Raw genomic sequence first — 19,544 nt, forward strand, 5'->3', positions numbered from 1 at the left:
CATGATGTTCGGCTGAAGTGGCTCAACCCGCTGTGTGTACGGCTCTGGGTGAGGCCAGCGAGCAGCCTGCTGCCAGTCCTCTCTGCAGACTTCAGCACTGGCTGCTCAGCGGTCCTCAGCCCCGGGCACGCAGGACACTGACGGTCGATGGAAGAGTATTAGCCGTGCACAGCGTGTCCCGCTTCCACAGGTAGGTCCAGCAAACCTCGCCTTAAAGTGTGGTCTGAGTTCTGTGAGTGTGTGTGTGTGGAAAATAACTGAAGTGAAGCGGAAACCGTGAGACCCGAGTTCGGTTTACAAGCAGAAAGAAAGTTGCCATCATCTTCCAGAAAGCAGCTGAGGCCGATTCCAGCGGTGACGGCGAAGGACGTGAGACTAGTTGTTTCTCTCACCGAGCACAGACGCGTTTAGTCGCTTTCAAACGTCCTGGAAAGTGGCTCAGAGCTGTGGCAGGGGCCCTGGCAACTGGCCAGGGGTTGTTCTTTCTTTCTCCCATAAATGATGGTCTGTGTGTGTGTGTGTGTGTGTGTGTGTGTGTGTGTGTGTGTGTGTGTGTGTGTTTTCACAGACCGGTCTGCTGTGTGGATGTAGCCTCACATAGACTGAAGCTGGACATTAGGCATGTGTTTTGAGTTGTGTAAGGGCTGAAGTAATGAAGTAATGGGCTGCAGTGTTCTCACATATTTGGATTTTATTTTCAAAGAGACTTGCAGTGAGTAGGAAATTCTGGTGAATACAAACACACACACACACACACACACACACACACACACACACACACACACACACACACACACACACACATGTGCACACAAAAAGAAATGCTCCTGACTTCAGCGGGGCCTGTCATCCACATCATTATCTGGCATGAAGTCAGGAAGCTAAGGAAGAGGAATTTGTATGTGTGTGTGTGTGTGTGTGTGTGTGTGTGTGTGTGTGTGTGTGTGTTTGTTCGCAACCTGTTTGACAGAATGCTATTTGGCTGGAAGCAGTCTCTCTGCATGCACTTACACAGACACACACTCACTCTGAGGCTGAGCCAGCTTCTGTAAACGTTTAGTTTATAGAGACGAACTTGCTTGAATGGAGGAATCCACAGTAAACACATGTTGATATGACACTAATCTGATGGGCAACAGAGTAATGAAACTGTCCTCCCCTCCTCGGCTCCTCGGCTCCTCGGCCTCCAGTCGCTGCCTTAAGGCTGCTGTAACTCGCTCTTCTCAGCTTCAAATGAACTGATCGACCATGCAACATGCTGGTTGCATAAATATCACATCATCAACACTGAATAACATTAGTTTTCATACGTCTTCATTACATGAGAAGAAACTCATCATTGCTGCATGTGTAAGGTTTGATATATGTACGTGCACATATCCCTATATGTGCACGTAGACTCCAGTGGAGATGCAGTAAGTGTCCTATATCCTCCTGTCAGTGGAAACTCACGTTCAGTTTATTATTCTCCTGCACACAATCCCACATTGACTGAATCGTTTATTTACAACTGTAGAAAACAGATCATTTGCACCAACTGCTCCAGAAATCTAATCAGTTTAAGCTGATTTTGTCTTTTGAAGCAAACCACCGAGCAGTTTGGTGATAAAACAGTTGGATCGTCCTGAAGAAGAGAAATTCAAAGTAGCTGGAATCGTGACAGCTCTGGTTATTTACATAGTTCAGGAAATTAATTTACACAAGATAATTCTGTGTGTGTGTAGCAGTCATAGATACTGAGGTGGAACTATGACTGACGGGGCTGTGACTGCTCTGACTTCAGTGTGAACTTAGTATCACATCCTTGCAAATGTGATTCTTCCATTAAAAAAGTTTATCCACTTCACATAAACTGAGATGCTGTTTGTTGAAACTGAGCTGAAGCTTTGTACAAACAGCATCTACAACAAGATGCTGACGTCCAAAAACTCAAACTGTCCTGGGGTCATGTTTTCTTAAATGGGAAATGCACGGCACTCACACTGACCCACACCCACACCCACACCCACACAGTGATGGCTGCTCTGTGCGGTTCTGGCCTGATCATCCGGTCCGTTCGACATGTGGACGGGAGGGACCAGGTGGAAATACTTTTTTGAAGATGAATGTAAGACGATCTTAAAGCTAAAGAAGAGCATGTTCTGTCTTTGATTGACAGCTGTCTCAGGCTCATGCACAGCCATGGTGGCTGTCATCTGTTTTTCCCACATCACTTCCCCAAATGTGGATCTTCAGGGTTCAATCTAACAAAGATGGCAGCTGTGGAAACCTTACCTCAGACCACAAAGTCCGTTTAGAAACTGATTGGAGACAACAGTGAGGTCATGCTGTTGTTTCTGCGTAGTCTGTGGGTGATATGACACATACTGTGAAATGACTTTATCTATAGACTTGTGATGTGCATGTGCTTCTTCGTATTTCGTATTTGGTTCCTGTGCTGGCTGTCACCCAGGCAGGAGCAGAGGCTGCGCAGTCGTTCTTGGATCTCATCAGATTGTGTTACAGTTTCTTCAAAGCTGAAAATGTGTTGAGGTTTTTGGTCACAGCAGCAGACAGGAGCCTTGTTTATGTGCTCATGTTGCCTCTGGTTGTGTTCTCATCCATGTGCTTCGTCATAGAACTAGTTTTATCTCATTGTAGCTCGGAGTTCTTGGCATTCCTCAGGAGCGCAGTGGGACGAACCCGGCGTTGGTTAGGAAGTGAGGGGCCGGGTGAAACTCGACCGCTCCAACATTTCCACTAATATATCTTTAGTCGTCTTTTTGAAATGAAGTGAGAGGATCTAAAAGACCTGTCATCATTTCCTGCTGTGCATTCAGAGATGAAGAGACGGAATGTGAAAGAACTGCAGCATTGTTCTGCATTGTAACTTTTGGGTCAGAGGATAGCATGTGCATTTGTTTAGCATGTGTGGGTAGTAGTAGAAACATAACGCGATACTGTGCTCTCTTTGTGCTCGGCTCCGTTTCCTGTGTAAAGCATGTGATCCTGGCATCTCTGTGCGTCCAGCCCCGAAACACTCACCCACACTGACTTTGTGCCTCAAGTGTTGTTAGTGCAACAGATCAGAGTCATCGACAGCCGTGGTCAGAATTTAAACATTCATTATTGATATGGTCAGGAAATGACAGAGTGGTAAAAAAAGCTGCAGTTGATTAGTATTAGATTAAAAAAAATGGGCTCAGTGTCGAGTATCATCCTTCAGTCCAAAGTTGTGTGTCTGTGTGTATTGGCTCTGTGATTGCAACCTGTTCAGGAGGTGCTGTGCAAACCTACACCAGAAAAAAATGATTATTAGTTCTGTTACAGCTCACACATTTATCAGTGAGCCCTGGGAGTAAACGTTTGTTTCTGCTCAGAACAGAAAAGTTGTGTTCTGTGTGATAATAATCATTTATATCGTGTTACCCATGTTTTGTTTCAGCGATGAACATAAGTATAATAAATGATCAGGTAAAAGCTGCAGGCACAGCCAGAGGAAACTCTTGAATATTAAGATAGTGAAATAACTGTGTCTGGCATTTGAATCACACTTGGTCTGTTGTACATTTCAGTTCGTCTTCACACAGTTGAAGCATTTGAATGACGGCCTGCTGCTTGTCCTGCAGTGTGTGAGTCATAAGTGGCGTGATATGTGATCACAAAGCATCTGAAGTGACTGAGTGGCCTGCGGGCGAGCTGCACTAATGTTCATGTGACTGACAGACAGGATGGGGGGCAGATCATTTCTGTTCTGCGCTCTCTTCGTTCGCCTTTCTTAGTAGTTTAAGCTAATGTGTGTTTACCCTTTGAAGGGCAGAGGTTATGAGGTGAACCTGATGACTTTACTTCATAGAGTCTGTTCAGACACATGACCTCTGCAGGGCTAGTGCTGCTGCTAGTGGGAAACAAAGAGGAAATATAGAGAATACTGAAACACAACCCAGTTCCTGTTGCTATAGCAGACTGTAGTTTTGATATGACTGAAACTGGAGAAATGAAGACACAATTTTAGAAGTTGGACTCTTGTTAAAGCCGTAGTTTTGACATTTTGGGGAACATTGATTTGCAGGTCACCTGCAGTTTGAAAGTGCCCAGAGCACAATGCACAGTCACTTTGTTTATGTGCATAAACTGCAGGAGAAGATTTAAACTTCAGGTTGTGTTTACAGGTGTGTAGCGCCAGTAGAACACCAGGCGTTGTGAGACAGACAACTGAGGAACACAGCTGACTGTGTGGATACCTGAGGCTGTAGCCAGCAGCCATTAGCTTAGCTTAGCACAAAGACTGGAAACAGCTAACTTGGCTCTGTGTATCTGCACCTCTAAAGCTCATATGTTATGTTGTGTTTGTGGTTTTTTTTCCTGACAAAATGCAAAGTGTTATAAAGACAACTTGCTGTTTCAGGCTGTTTTATATAGGCTTATATTCAGTGTTGCCTGAATTGCTGATGCTGCAGTAACTAAACACGGCACCATGATGTAATGTGCAAATCTCATCAGACATGATGAGAACACTAAAAAAAAAAAAAAAAGCATTTCAGCAAAAAGGAAAAATGTCACAGATCCTTGAAGGAATAATTACTTGGCTTCTCTAAAACCTGAAAACGTTTCCACAAATGAGCTGCTTACTGTGTTCAACCACCTAAATTAAACAGCGTCACAAAAGGTCTTGTTCTGTTAATTGTCAGAGATCCAATCCATATTTCAGAGAAATAAAACATTTTTTTAACCTTCACAGGGGGATGTGAACGTATCTTTGGTTTGGATATTTGTTTCATTCTCAGTCACTTTCCCAGTATCAGTTCCAGTGTCTGCAGTGATGAAAAGGCTCTTGTAGCTTCACATGCAGAGTCTTTAGGTTCCTGTTGTACATTTGTCTCATGTAAAGACTGATTGACGAGCATTGATTTGACACTGTGAGCGTGTTTTTTTTACCTTGAAGAATGAGCCAGTTGCAGTGGCCCCTGTGTGGAACACTGGGCTTATTTTGTGGATAACTGAAGCACCAGCTCAGACACGTTCTCCGCCCTCACTGGAGCCTGGTGAAGGAAAACAGCTGAGTGCAGGGGGAGAGAGCCAAGGTGTCTCTTTAAGACGCAGCTCCGGTGCTGTAATTGGCTGGAAAAAGAAGACAAGGGGAGAGTATTGAAGTGCAGCCGATGGTGGGGTTGGCAGCCCGCCGCTGACTGTGTTGCGAGGCAGGAAGTGTGACACTGAGAGCACAGGAAGTGGCAGCTGTGGAGCTATGCTAACTCTTCAGTCCAGCAGCACCAAGGCCTGGGATCAATTCACTTTCAGTTAAATAGAAGCTGTGCTTGATTTTCCTATAAATAAAACATAGGAAGAGGCTCCTTTAATGTTTGCTTTTCTTCAGATGTTACGAATAAAAGCTTTCTCATGTTGAATAGATCTTTTGAATAAAAACCATCTGAGGTGAATCAGTTCTGAGTGTGTTGCTGTTGAACATACAGCAGCAATGGAGAAGTAGACGATAAAGGAACCTGGATCAGCAGCAACCTAAAAATATGTATTTCAGCTTCATCCCAATGCTCCAGTTTTCTGAGAGTCAGCAGGATGCAGTGACAACAAAAAACCAAGAGTATGATACCTGGATCAGCAGGATTCAGCCCCTCTCCCTGATTCCCTCTCATCATTTCCTCCACGTCCTGCTCTCACCTCTTTCAGTCCTAGTTCTCTTTTACGTCTCCATTGTGTTCATCATTGTGCGCACAAGTTTACAAAATTACCACCAAATGAGTCACTGCTGGTCATGCTAATTAGGCGTAAAACAAGTGCGTGTGTGTGTGTGTGTGTGTGAGTGAGAGAGAGAACAATCACTCCTCTGCTCTAATGTCTCATCCTTTTGACATAAAGGGCTTTTCTTTCTCCCCTTCTCCCAGGCTCCACAGAGGAAGTACAGTTTGCAGCCAGTCATCATCAATCATGTCTTGTTGTAACAAACATAATCTCTGACGACACAGACTTTGAGTAGATGCTGCATTTTCACGTTGTGGTTCCTCTGATACAAGAAATTCACTGAGTAATCTGTTTCTGTGTGAAACAGTCATCGGAAACTTTGGTCTGATTTTGATGAAACTGAAATGAAATGATGAAGATGACGACCGTGGATCTTGCTGCTGTTCAACATGTTTACTTGTGAAGAATATTGATATTAATCCAACATAAAAACATGTGTTAGCTCTACAGTTTTGTCACAGATGGCAAGACTGTGCGTAAGTTTTTAAAAAATAAGTGTAATATTTAAAGCTAGAAGTTTGCCGCCACTTGATTTCAGATTTGGAGGTCTAAGCATTTAGGATGGAGGACTGTGCGGCCTTGGTGGATGAATGCATTCTCTAAATATATTCTACTTTTATTTAATAATTTTGTGGTTTGTACCTGGATGTTTGAAATTATTTCCTCAGATATCAGATATGGTGGATTTATATCTCTCCAGCTCGTAAAACCTTGTTGCAGGCTTCATTTCAATCCTGAGCCTCGGTGGGAATCCCTCCCCCAGGTGGGGAACTGAAAAGAGGAAGTGGCCTGTGGCGTATATAAGGCTTGTGTGTGTGTGTGTGTGTGTGTGTGTGTGTGTGTGTGCGTGGAACTGGGTCTTCTCTGAATGTGCAATGTGTGAGTTTAGAGGAAGAGGAATCAAGAAGTTCTTCACAGTGCAGCATGTTTTTTTTAAACCTTTTTAGATGCTGCTAATCTTCCGCTTTTGTCTGTTTTCAGCTGTATGTGGCTGCTCTTCACATTTTGCATTTTTATGAGGAATGAACTAAGGTGCTTCTTCTACTGTCTTCTGAACATACTGCTGATTCTTCTATGGACACAGATTGAGTAAGTACTAAAGACTCGCTGATGGTTTTTTCCACTGACAGATTTTCATCATGTTGTACATGTAAGAAAAGGTGATTATATAAATAAGTCCCGACGCCTGTTTTTAGTTTACTGACTGTTTTCAGTTCTTATTTCACTTGTTGTGATCATCAGTTGATCTGTTTAAAAGACATGCTGATGTGTAGAGCTGCAGTTTATTGAAGACTTCAGCTCGGTCCCGTTTAAAGTCACGTTTCCTGTGTGTCGAGCTGAAATGACGAGGCGATCAATCATTTAATCGATGGACAGACAATAAATCTGCAACTATTGTTTGATTATTGATTAACTGCTTAGATCGTTCTTCCATCAAAAACAGTATTTTTGAAACGTTGACCCACATGACAGAAGTTTTTGAGTGGGAGACTAAATTTACTGAGACCAGACACAACACACAGGTTAGACTGTCGTAGGGTGAGTAATGGAAATATTGCTTTGTCTCCTCAAGTCTGTTTACTGTTTAATCACCGAGCTGAGCTTCCTGGCTCACAGTGTGAGCACATTGTGAGTGTTTTTAAGAAGCTAAGCCCCACAGGAAGGTCAGAGGTCAAGGTCAGCTAACTGAACAGCAGCATTTAGGAGAAAATAATGTATGTCACTGATTTTGTTCCAAATTAAAGTTTAGCTTTCATTTGCTTGTTTTGTCTGTAACAGTCTAAAAGATAATCAATTTACAATGATATGAAACAGAAATTTGAGGAGATGAAAAGTAATTTTTGGACATTTTTACTTGAAAAATGACTGAAGTGATTTTGTAAAATATGATGAAGGTATTTTGTTATCCAACATCTGTTAACATCAGTATCTTTTTTCCATGTTTGACAGTGATTTGGTTCATCACAGAGTTGAAATACTAAATACTGTAGATTTATAGGACTTTATCAGTAGTGAGTATTAACCACTGATTTACTGAATCAGTTAAATTCCAATTCACAAGATCCTGATTTGATGTAATTTCCAATTCAATTCAGTATCGATTCAGTTACAATACTAATTGAACTGGATATGAATGAGAACTGATGTTTCTTCCAACTTCTTCTTGCACAGCTTTTTAGATATAAAGACTAAACATGAAACAAAGATTAGCAAATGAGATTTAAATGCACAACAATAAAACTCTGCTGGGCCTCAGTGGCCATCAGTGTACTTGCTAATTACATTTTGATCACCCAGAATTGCTGAAGTTGACTGATGGTGGTTCAAAGCACCAAAAAAAAAACACATAAGACTCAAGAAATTCAACATATTTGCAGAGTAACATGGAGACAGTGTTGTAGTGTTTGTAGGAAGTGGTTTATGCCATTGAGGGAAAACTAGAAAAAAACTGAAAAGGTGGTTACATTTCATGTTTCTCAGAGAGCTGATCTCTCAGTGCTGGAGGTTTGATAACTTTTAGAAGCATTTGTGAAACAAACGTGTGCATGAGCCTTGTCTAGCCGGCTCAAGCTTTCCATATTTTAATGTCCTCAAGTCAAATCTGGTTACACAGCACATGCAGTAGCTCTTCAGAGGAAAAGCAGACAGAAAAGAAATCCCTCAGTTAATAAGACAATTAGCAAAGGGCCTTTCCAGAGAAGAGAAATGTTTCCACCATGAAACATATTCAGCATTTAATTCTTTATTTGAAGGATGTGCAGGATTTAGAATTACCCTGCTGAGTCGAAGACTAAATCAACAGCAACAGAACCACATCTGTCGCCAGATACAGCTGGTGTATGTGTGTGTGTGTGTGTGTGTGTGTGTGTGTGTGAGAGCGAATGCATGTGAACACGCCACAGGATGTTAGCTTAGCCACTCAGCACTGTTCCTGCACAGCCGACACATTTATTACTGCCCTGGGCTGTGTTCAAAATGTCTGAAGTTACCTTTTCCACCAAGGTCGGCTCAGGTTTTGATCTTTTTCTGAGCAGCAGCAGCAGCAGCAGCAGCAGCAGCAGCAGCAGCAGCAGCTCTGTCTCGGTTCTTCTTGATAATCTCCAGTGGAGACAGCTTCATAAATATATAATATTTGAATGCTGTCAAGTGTTGAATTACACAAGGTGTGTTTGGTTGTGTTATTGTTACTGGAACATTTACTGCAGAGCCGTTTGAGAGCTTGGGCGGAGTAGAGTGAAAAGTGATGGGAGGGTTCCACTTAATGACACGTTCACTTCCAGCCACCATCACCCCTACAAACCACAACATGTTTCTACATGGAACCACAGTCTTTTTTTAGTCATGCTTTAAAAAACTCATTTAATTACTCAACATAATTAATTTTTTTCTTTTTTTTCCCTCTTTAAAGTCAGACAGGCTTAAATATCTATTCACCCCAGTTTGCACAGCTGTGTGAATCCAGGTGTTCTCGAACCTGGTGGAGAGAAAAGTCAGTGCACACTGTAGCAGTTGAATCTAATTTGACAAATGGCTTTGTGAGAATTTTGTCATTGCTTAGTGTGTTTCCCACTGGAGACACACGGATGGTGTCTATGTTGTTGTCGCTGAACAAGCTACTAAATGTGAGATGTTTTCCTTTATACAGACTGCAGAGTGAGAGAAATCAAATCAGCCATGTGTTCAAGTATCAGAATATATTCAGCTGCTGATTTATCCATGTTCAGTATTCAATACCTCTGTGTGTGTGTGTGTGTGTTTGTGTGCATAAACTTTAATGAGGTCATGGAGCACAGGAGGTTCAGCAGCAGGATGAAGGAGCCTTTTTATGGCCGTCTGTAAACTAAAACATATGTGAGCCATATTCACTGTGTGTGTCTCTTCAAAGCATCCACACCCTGGAATAACTCATATCTCTCTCTCTCTCTCTCGCTCTCTCTCTGAAGCATTGACACCCCCCTGGTGTCAATGCTTAACTAATATTAGGAGTGTGTATGAGTCATATATATTCAGCTTCTGACTTTATCTAGATGAAAAAAGAAAGAAGTTGTGTTGTGCATTTTATGTTTCAACACACAGGTCTGTTTCCTTTGGCGGAAGTTGATGTGTTTCTGCATTCACCGGGGGCTGCGTCAGAATCATCTGCAAATCTTGCACTAACATTCAGCTTATAAATAGACCCTGTTTGCTTGTCTCAAGTCGTTACACTGTGGTGCATGTTGAAGCACATTGTACTCTGCCTTTCCACAGGCGACTGTAGCAACTGTCAGCCATGCAAAACCAAGCAGGGGTTTTCCATCACGGTGTCCTTTCCTTGCAACACATAATGAGAAACTCAGTCTCACTGACTCTGGTCGTCTGCCTTGTGTTATGTGCTGGTCTTACATCTGCAGTTGTGTGAGCGTCAGTGTCATTTCATCACTGCTGCAAGAAATGAGTCGACATGTTAACCTCTGTATTCTGATTAACTGTGAAACCGACTCAGGCTTATTCATAGACTGAACACATTTCCCTCTCAGCCCCATCTTGATGACCAGCAGTGGGCTGAGTTTCATAATGGCTGCATGTTTTTAGAATGCAGTTAAGTAGTGAGAGTGAGAGAAATCCACTTTCCCTGCCGCTGAGGGCTCTGTCATGATGGAGGCCGAACAGAAACATCTGTAGTTTTTAGAGGAGTGGAATCGGATGCACATGCATCTGACTTTCAATCGCGGCTTCTACACTTCTCCTCTGTGAGTGATGTTTTCCTGTTCAGCTAAAGTTTGTCCAAGTTCACCTGCCTGAAGTCTCCTCACCCATGCTTTAATTAAGTGTTCAACAGAAATGTGGGTGATTTAAAGATAAAAATGTTGATGAACTGTATCTTACTAATTGTCCATCATGAAGCAGATATTTGCTGGTCGTTTGTTTGATTTGTGTTTTGCTTTATATGATGATTCTTTATATGGGCTTGTGGACTGCGACTGTCGTCTTATGCAGAGCATTTATCTTGATTTTGATATGTATCTGGAAATCATTAATTGATGGTAATGATAGTTAGCATTAGGTGCAGCACTGCTCCTGCTGAATCTTTTAAGATGAGCTTGCATCAATTTATGGTAGTGGACTGTTCTCCTCAGGTTCACGTTCATAATGTGGGGTCTGTGTTTTGGAGTTTGTGCTCTCTTTAGAGTGAGGCCCAGTTTGTTCCTGCTGCCTCCTCCTGATCTGGATCAGTACTAAGACGTTTGATTAAATATGTTAACATGGAAAACACATCTTTAGGTGAGAATTATGGTTTGTATTAGTGGTTGTAAACTTGGCAAATGATGCTGTAAATTGTTTTTTTTTATTTATCAGTTCATGCAAAGTGTAGTAAAAAACCTAAGATCAGGGCTGTGTGGGGGCCAGAGCATCTGTTGCTGGACTCTGGCTGTATGAATTTTTATTTAATTTAACATTAAATCATGAAAGATTAAAAAAATCCACAGCACTACAGTGTGTTTATGTATATTAATATTATAAACTGTAGTATTAAATGTAGTAGTATTAAATCAGACTGCCTGTTTAAGCAGTGATTTCTCTGTGCATTCTCTGTTGCATCCTTGCTAAGTCTTCACTGATTTTAAATGTGATTCTACAAAATATGTGATGCAGGAATCACTGATTTAAGTTTCCATGGACTCCAGCTTCCCCTTAATAGCATCTTAAGCATCCGACTGTAGTGTTGCCACATGCAGGCATCATTCACAGTCACAGTCTGCATTAAAAGTATGGCTGGTTTAGTCTTAAAACTGAGGCATGTTTACTCTACATTTCCTGTTTATATTTGGCTCCCCTCAGGTTTAAGCTTATTTTCTCCAGTGTTTTAAAGGCTTTTTTCTCCATCATGGGAAATTGGTGACTGTCATTGAAAAGATAAATGTAAACAGCTTTAATAAGAATTATCATGTCAGAGATTCTGTATTTGATATGGACAATAAACATAAGCTTATAACTATTAGTTTTTCTTGGGGTAACTCTCAGAAATATTCTTCAAAAATACATTTTTCTAAACTTTCGTAAATATTGCTGCATGTTTTAGAGTTTATAAGCAGTCTGTGTTGTTAGGCGTTGACTCACCAAAACGCTTCACTGCTCAGACCCAGATTTAGGCACAAATGTAAAGTACTTAGATTTTGAAGATAACCAGTCACACCTTGGTGTCATGCAACAACAGTTTCCTGTGTTCCTTTTGCCTGTTGTGGTCCTGCCTGGGTTTTATTTTGAAAGAGACAAAATCTCAGTGTCAGTTTTCAGTATGAAACATAGAAGGTGACTGAAGAAAGATCACAGGGGGAAAACAGACTCAGAAAAGAAGGCTGCTAGGGTGTACAAGGATGAACGCCAAGACCGCGTGCAAACAGACGAAGAAAGCAAAAGGAGGAAGGAAGAGAAAGAAAGGTGACAAACAGATGTAGTGTGGGAGTGATGCACGGTTGAGAGACAGACAGTGAGAGGGAGGAGGAGGAGGAGAACGACAAAAAGATACGTAGCTGAGATGTAGAGGTATCATCATCCTGGCAACCGGATGGCTGCGGTGCTGGAGCCGTGTGGTGACTTCCTGTTTGTCAGCAGCATACAGGAAGTAAGAGGCCCCTAGAGGATGGTATGACTGTGTGTAAGTGAGTGTGTTTGTGTGACTTGAGATGAAGTGAGAGGCTGAGTTGTGTGTGTGTGTGTGTGTGTGTGTGTGTGTTTTATATAAGGGGACACGGGGACATTGTGTTGGGAATTTGAATGTGCGAGCATGCATGCGAGGGAGTAAGTCATGTACTTGTTCCTCCTCTTGCTCGTTGTTTAACTGGTTTTGTAATTCATGGCATTTTCCCCGACCTAACTCCGTGATCTTAGTGCAGATAGTTCTTGTCGCCAGAGATAAAACAAGTAGAATGAAAACAATGGTACTGATGCTATGGGACTTTAATTTCAGCTAGCTTCTGATTGACAGGTAAGAATCCTTTACCTTGATAAACAACACAGAGTTTGGGTTTAACAGTAACTGTGGCATAATGATTATCATGTGTGCGTCTTTGTCACAGTTCAACAACGTCCATGTGTTTCTTTGATGCCTTCAAAGCTTTCAGTCTAAATAAGAGCTAACAGAAGTTCAGCATTAGCTTTGTGTGTGTAGCAGACTGCAGCGTTCAGATGGGGAAGCGACTCCTCTCATGTCAGTAATTTGACCTGATGAACTCTTTAACTTATACAGATGAGTTTCAGGGTGTGAAATGTAGGTTGTGTTGTTCTTATTTATAATCACCATAATTTTTGAATTTCTTTGTAGCCAGTCGGGTTCTGTTGCCTGCAGTGCTCTTCTGCAGGAGAGACACTAAAACGTCTTTTTATTGGTATTGCCATTTTTTGTGAGGTGACGTTTGATCTACAGCACCGGGGTCATTATCACAGAACAACACTGCAGATTCTCTCCCATGCATTGTGTAATGGTTGATAAGAAAGAGGTATCTGTGCACTGTTGCACAGTCAAACTCCAGATATACAGCATGTTTTGAAGTCATATTTTAGGGAACTTAACACTCAAGTTCCTGCTAGATGAAACATTTATTGTAAGTCTGTCACTGCCTGTGATTGCTGTAATCAGTTGATTGGGGATTTTTTTTTTCTGACTTATTTAAAGCACTTAAATCCTTTCTGCTCAGGACATGTTGGACTACTGTATCTGGACTGTCAGTCCCTCCAGGAATTCACTTTATTGTGAACACTCCCTGCAAAGGTGCAGTGTTCGAGATATTTTCCACAAAATGCTTTGCTTATTTTATCAACAACTACTGTTTATGTATGGAAATCATCAATTTCAGAACTTCAAAATAAAGCCACAATCTCAACACATAGAAAGAGGAGGACCTCCTTCCCCTAGAACCTTTCAGGCATGCGTCTGTGACGTTCCCCCGCAGGTTTTCTGAGGGATGTTGTGAAACCTAAAGTTGTGTTCACCACTTGCTGCCATATTGGTTGTTGTAGGAGCCAGAAAGTGGAGCAGAATAACAGTCCATCTTCTTTAAGCCTCAGTATTAACTCTCAAACTTGTCACCAAGATGGAAGGAAGTGAAAGTGAGCATTGTCACCACTGCTTCTTGTGGACACTGTATAGAGTCTGCAGTCACTTCATAGACACTCCAGGATTGTGTAGTTGCCTTAATAAGAAGTGTAGCTTTAGCAGCAGCTTCAGCCTGACTGCTTGCTTCAAACTGTCGGTGTTCTGAATTAACTTGCTGCTGGTCTCTGGAGATCTTGATTGAGAATTGTGCACATGAGAACGTCTGTCTACTCTGGACTGTAGGTGGAAAAATAGCAGTGAAGAATCACTACATATTCTGAATAAAGTGATACTGAAATTGCATAGATTTTTGGTTCACAGGGACCTATTTGATCCCCAGTCTTCAGAAGAAATGCAACTGCTAAAAAAATGCTGGTGCAATACCAGTGTGTTTGATTTCTTCTCTGTTGTCATCCAGGGTGCGGCGTCCAGTGCAGATAGAGTGAAGTGGAGAGAGGAAGATGCCAGCCCCACCTCCCCCACCACCCCCAGGGCCTCCCCCTCCTCCCACCTTCAATGTTGTAAGTCATCCAGTGATCTCTGCTGCCCTGTCCTCTCGACCGCGCTCAGCAGAGACATCATGTGGAGAAATTATGTCATAACATCTGAGTGATCCTGGTTTTCGTTCACTCGCTGCCTGTTACCTGTTTACATTTTTACCTTTACACTTATTGCACAAGGATCAGTCAAATCAGCAGCTGATTTCCCCGTTTCCAGGTGTTTTACTCTGTTTCTGTTTCAGGCAAACACAGATAAGCCAAATCTGAGCCGCACAGAGCAACAGGGGAGGAACGCTCTGTTGTCCGACATTAATAAAGGCACCAGACTAAAGAAAACTGTCACCAATGACCGCAGTGCACCCGTACTGGACAGTAAGTGGGGACCTCTTTAACACTGTTGAGCCATATGACTAAGTTAGTGTGACTAACCTGGCTACAAACTAAGTTAAAGTAAATAAATAAAGCATCACGTGTTCTTCTTTAACTTTTCAGAACCCAAAGGCGGAGGAGGCGGCGGGGGAGGAGGTGGAGGAGGAGGAGGTGGAGGAGGAGGAGGTGGAGGTGGAGGTGGAGGAGGTTTTGGTGGCGGGTCCCCCTCTGGTTTAGGAGGCCTGTTTGCAGGAGGGATGCCGAAACTGAGGTCTGCATCAAACAGAGACACCACAGGTATAAAATATTAATAATTATAATGATGATGATGAACATCACAGAAAGCAGTGAAACCAGTAAAACTGCTAACATAGTTAATTTTTATTTTCTTCCCCCCAGACTCAGGACCTAGCCGAGGACCTGCTTTCCCCCCAGGAGGCCGCTCTGGTGGCCCCAGCCCCTTTGGAGGCGGCGGCGGCCCACCTAAACTCCCAGGAGCCCCTGGCAGTGTCCGTAGCAACGCCCCAGATCTTCCCAAGGGCCGCTCAAATTTCTCATCCAGACAAGACTCTGCAGGTGGCGCCCCCCCTCCCGTACCAAACACACCTCGACCAGGCCAGTCCTTCCAGTCTCGTGGGGGCCCGTCTCCACCGTCACTCCCCGGAGGACCCAGGCCCAGCCCGGCTTCTGGCCCCCCACCTCCCAGTGTTCCACCAGGGAGACACGGAGCTCTCCCTCCCCCACCAGGAGGCTCCTCACCCGGGCCAAGACCAGGCTTCTCCGCACCTCCTCCTCCACCCCCAAACAGCAGCCGCCCTCCCTTGCCGCCAGCTCCTGGGGGGAGACCACCGCTTCCCGACGACCGACCCCCGCCACCACCGGCTCCTCTGGGAGGTCACCGGCCATCTATGCCCCGCGACATGCCCCCTCCTCCTCCTCCCTCGGTCAACTCCAAACCTTCCTCCACCTCATCCCCTCGTTCTGCAGCTGGTGGGGGTGCTCCTCCTCTCCCACCGGGGCGACCGGGTCCTCCCCCTCTCCCACCCGCCCCGGCGGGAGGGGATGACCACAGCACACCTCGTCTACCCCAAAGGAACAGCTCGCTCAACAGGTAGAGGGAAAGATTTTTATCTTATTTGTTAAGTGTGAATGGATGAGTAGCTCTGAAGCCAGGTGTGTACGCAGAGCTTCCTCTGAGCAGCAGACACACAGATAATGTCCTTGATAGTTAAATCTTTTTTGGTGGCTGTGTCACAGTTTGCATAGATTCAAATCTAATAGCTGCTCCATTCTGCTGCAGTAACACATCATGCAAACTTCTTCATGTTGCTTCCTTCTAAAAAGATCAGTCGCTTTTTAAAAACCCTTCATTTGTTTTATGTAAAATACAGTTTTGTTAACATGTGCAAGCTGTTAATTTATGGTGTGTTCCTGGACTGTTGGATTTGCACTTCTAAAGATATATCTTCTTCACAGCTTGTTCTCCTTTTAAGATGAAATGTTGTGCAATTGACACACAGATTAAAATTCTGCTTTTCCTTGGCAGCCATGGTCCAGCTCCACCTCACGGCCGGACAGGACCTCTCCCTCCCCCACCGAACGAGAGGCCGCCATCTCTTGGGAGGAACCAGTCCTCAACACGCACAGGTGAACAGCCTTGATCAGTGAACCGAACACTGGATTACTAAAAAAAAAAAAAAAAAAAAAAAAAAAGGGTGAGAAATCTGTAAATTCTCAGGAGGCTTTTTTCACTATAACCCAACAATTTTAATTTTTACCTCCAAAGGGCCTCTTCCTCCCCCTCCTCCCTCAAATCGTGGCGTGGGTGGGGGCAGTGTGAGGTTGTCGCCAGCTCCTTCTCCTGTGGGTCGGCCAGGCCCAGATCCCCCTCGTGGCGGACCTGGCGGTAGACCCCCCCTCCCTCCAGACAGGCCAGGGACAGGAGGAGCCCCTCCTCCTCCACCACCCATGGGTAACGGCTTCCAGAACTCTCACCACAACCAGATACAGGGTGAGTAGATCACTGAAGGTGTCGGTTTGGATAAATCTGAATATTGATAAATGAATTTGTGGGGAAAAGGAAGAGCAGAAATAAATACTGTATTTTCTATCTATCTGTCTATTATTATTATTATTGCTGTGATTATTATTTTTTTTCTCACCAGTAGAGAGTAAGAAGGAAAAATTGAGAGAATAATAAGTACAGTACATATACTGTAGATTTAAGAACAATAAAAACCATGTAATTTAGCACATCTAACACATCGATCTGCCTTCATTCATCTTCTCTTAAACCAGACTGACTCTCCTCTGTGACCTATTATCTGTACCCATACATGTACTTCTGATGCCCCTCTGTGTCATGAGAGAACCATTGACCTCCATTTCTCTCCATTAACAGACGAGTGGGAGTGTCGGTTCACTTTCCATCCAGTGTCGGACCTTCCTCCACCTGAGCCCTACGTGCCCTTCCAGAAGACCTACCCCAGCAAGATTGCAAAGACTGATGGCAAAGGTCAGACTCAGACGTGCACACACATATGCTGTAAACATAAAATCCTCTTGTCAGGTTTGGGTAAATAAAATGTTTTTTCAGGACCCAGTTTATCCAGTGATCCCTGTGAACTTTATCTACAGTTAATCCTTTAATACCTGTGGAGAAATTCTGTTATTGAGAAATACTTTGTTTTGTTTGAGAAATAAATGCTCTGCCTGTTTGCCTAAAAATAGACCGTGAGAGACAAGCAAGGAAAACTAGATGGAGCACTTGAGAACAAAACACTGTACCTCAACTACATTAGATTTTCACAAAATTTCATCAAATTTCTTCCTTTAGATTTAAATTTCCGCAGTGTGGGACTAATAAAGAACCATCTTAATCTTAATCTTAATCTTTTTGAGACACGCTCTCCGACAGACAAATGAAATGTAAGACAGTGCCACCTGGTGGAAGAAAATCATATCTGCTCTGGAAAACTTGTGAAAACGCTAACTCCCTTGTGCTTGTCTTCTTTCCAGGTTCTGGTAAAAAGGAGAGAGGAGCCCCTCCTCTTCCTCCGATACCCAGGTGAAGAAGCGGTGGCTGCCATCACATCACATCAGCAACACCTGAAAACTACCCCCTCTGTTTCCCTCCTTGTCTCTCTCCCTCTGTTACGCTCATTGTGCTTTGAACTGCGGCATTTGATTTGTGTGTGGACTGCAACGTGTAAAACGGACGTGAAGTACGTTTGACCAAGTAGAAGTACAGACTCATGACCAGGAGTTTACATCACGTGCCTCTGGAGCAGCAGAATGGCGATATTCAAAGACCAAAGCCTGTTTCTACTGCGGTACATTGTGTTCAGATAAAAAGAAAAAGATTTGTACCTCTTTAGGTACCATGAAAAAAAAAGTTTTTTTCAGGTTTACAACGATGCTGTGGGTGGAAGATGCTTTTTTGTTGTTCTGGTTGCTGTGAATTGTGGGTTACTTATAAACAATAGTATTTTCATGAAACTTGATCAATATTAACTAATCGATCCCATAGATTGCTTTTGAAAAAAGAATTCAAACTCTTTCTTTACTTTTGAAGTTGACAGGCAGCACATGTGACCCCCACCCCCCCCCCCAGCCTGTTCACACAGCTTCTGCCAATATTGTCGACATTTGAATTCCCAGGGTTTATCATTCAGCAACAGTGCAGGTCTTATAATGCAAACTGTTGCTTTCCTCAAGTGTGTTGATAAGCTGTTTCTCTCTAGTGGTTTTTTTTTTTTTTTGTACCAGTGTTTCCCTTGTGCCTTTTTCTATTCAGGATTGTATTTTGAGGCTGCTTGAAAAGAGTTGAGGGAATTCGCCTTTTGTGCCTTAAATTATGTATATATGTTTGTTCAGCTGGGTTGGATGACCTCTGGCGATTTAAAGCCATACAGCTGCTGGATTGCCACATCATCTAGAACATTTAGCATAGCAAAGTGTCTTAATTATACCATCAACACACAGACATGGAACCAAACTAAAAAAAATGGCCCCAAACTTCTGCCACCGCTGCATCAAAGATCGGGGGAAACGCGGGTGTTTCATTTGCCAAAGCCACATGTGCCTTCACGGTATGTGTGTTTACGTGTGTGTGTTTCTGTTGGAACCACTGAACGGTACTTTTCTTTTGATTCTCACATGTGACGTGAGCATGCATGTAATGCTTATGATTGAGATGTTTTTAAGGACATTGTGTGGGTTTATGGAAGCATTGGTTTACAATTGAGCTGATTATTATTTTTGCTGTTTTGTTAAAAGCTGCGCTGACTTATTATGAAGGACCTGTGTATGTACCTGTATGATTTAATCAAGTGGTGTTGAAGGACTGTATTATTTTTAAGTTATGTTCCAGAAATGTGCAGTATTATGTTTTTGCTTCACCCAGCACTGCTTTGAATGGTCTTTTGTATACGTGATACATTATTATCATGTGTTGGTCAAAGAGACATTTTCTTTAAGACAATCATACAGAAGCAAATCTATTTACATCAATAAATAAAATGCTTTAAGATGCTTTATATGCTGTTCCTGGGGGTAAATGTGCTTTTGTTGGAGAATACATTGTAAATAATTTGATTTTCCTGCACAAAGGACGATCATTTGGACAACAGTGAATTGCAGTGTCAGCATACAGATGAAGAGACTGGTTTTGTATTATCACACACACAATATGCATCATTTACATGTTTGTGCAATAAAATTGGGCAATAATTTGATACAAAAATGTGTCACGATATATAAGACATTGCCTGCCATTTTGTCTGTTATAATATTTTAAAGGTTGTCATTTGTACAATTTGCACTTGTCAACAATATCCACCATTTCTGGATTTTCTCAATAT

General features: G+C 42.8%; 1 protein-coding gene across 4 annotated transcripts; it reads left to right on the plus strand.

Annotated features, from left to right (window-relative positions):
- Positions 1-52: 52 nt before the first annotated feature.
- wipf1b (WAS/WASL interacting protein family, member 1b) lies at positions 53-19,426 on the plus strand. 4 transcript variants are annotated; one of them, XM_071479867.1, is made up of 10 exons: positions 53-190; positions 6,721-6,828; positions 14,232-14,334; positions 14,556-14,685; positions 14,806-14,979; positions 15,082-15,793; positions 16,229-16,329; positions 16,469-16,693; positions 17,084-17,197; positions 17,701-19,426. In XM_071479867.1, the coding sequence occupies exons 3-10, from the start codon at positions 14,275-14,277 to the stop codon at positions 17,751-17,753; spliced, it is 1,569 nt and encodes a 522-aa protein (XP_071335968.1). In that variant the 5' UTR covers positions 53-190; positions 6,721-6,828; positions 14,232-14,274; the 3' UTR covers positions 17,754-19,426. The 4 variants fall into 4 exon arrangements, with proteins under 4 accessions (XP_071335968.1, XP_071335971.1, XP_071335969.1 ...); XM_071479870.1 differs by lacking the exon at positions 6,721-6,828 and having other exon boundaries at positions 55-190; XM_071479868.1 differs by lacking the exon at positions 53-190 and having other exon boundaries at positions 6,687-6,828.
- Positions 19,427-19,544: the final 118 nt, after the last annotated feature.

Source organism: Trachinotus anak, unplaced genomic scaffold (assembly GCF_046630095.1).
Source record: "Trachinotus anak isolate AG129_WGS33_773 ecotype Australia unplaced genomic scaffold, CSIRO_AGI_Tana_v1 ptg000007l, whole genome shotgun sequence".
In the NCBI taxonomy this organism is placed as follows: Eukaryota; Metazoa; Chordata; class Actinopteri; order Carangiformes; family Carangidae; genus Trachinotus; species Trachinotus anak.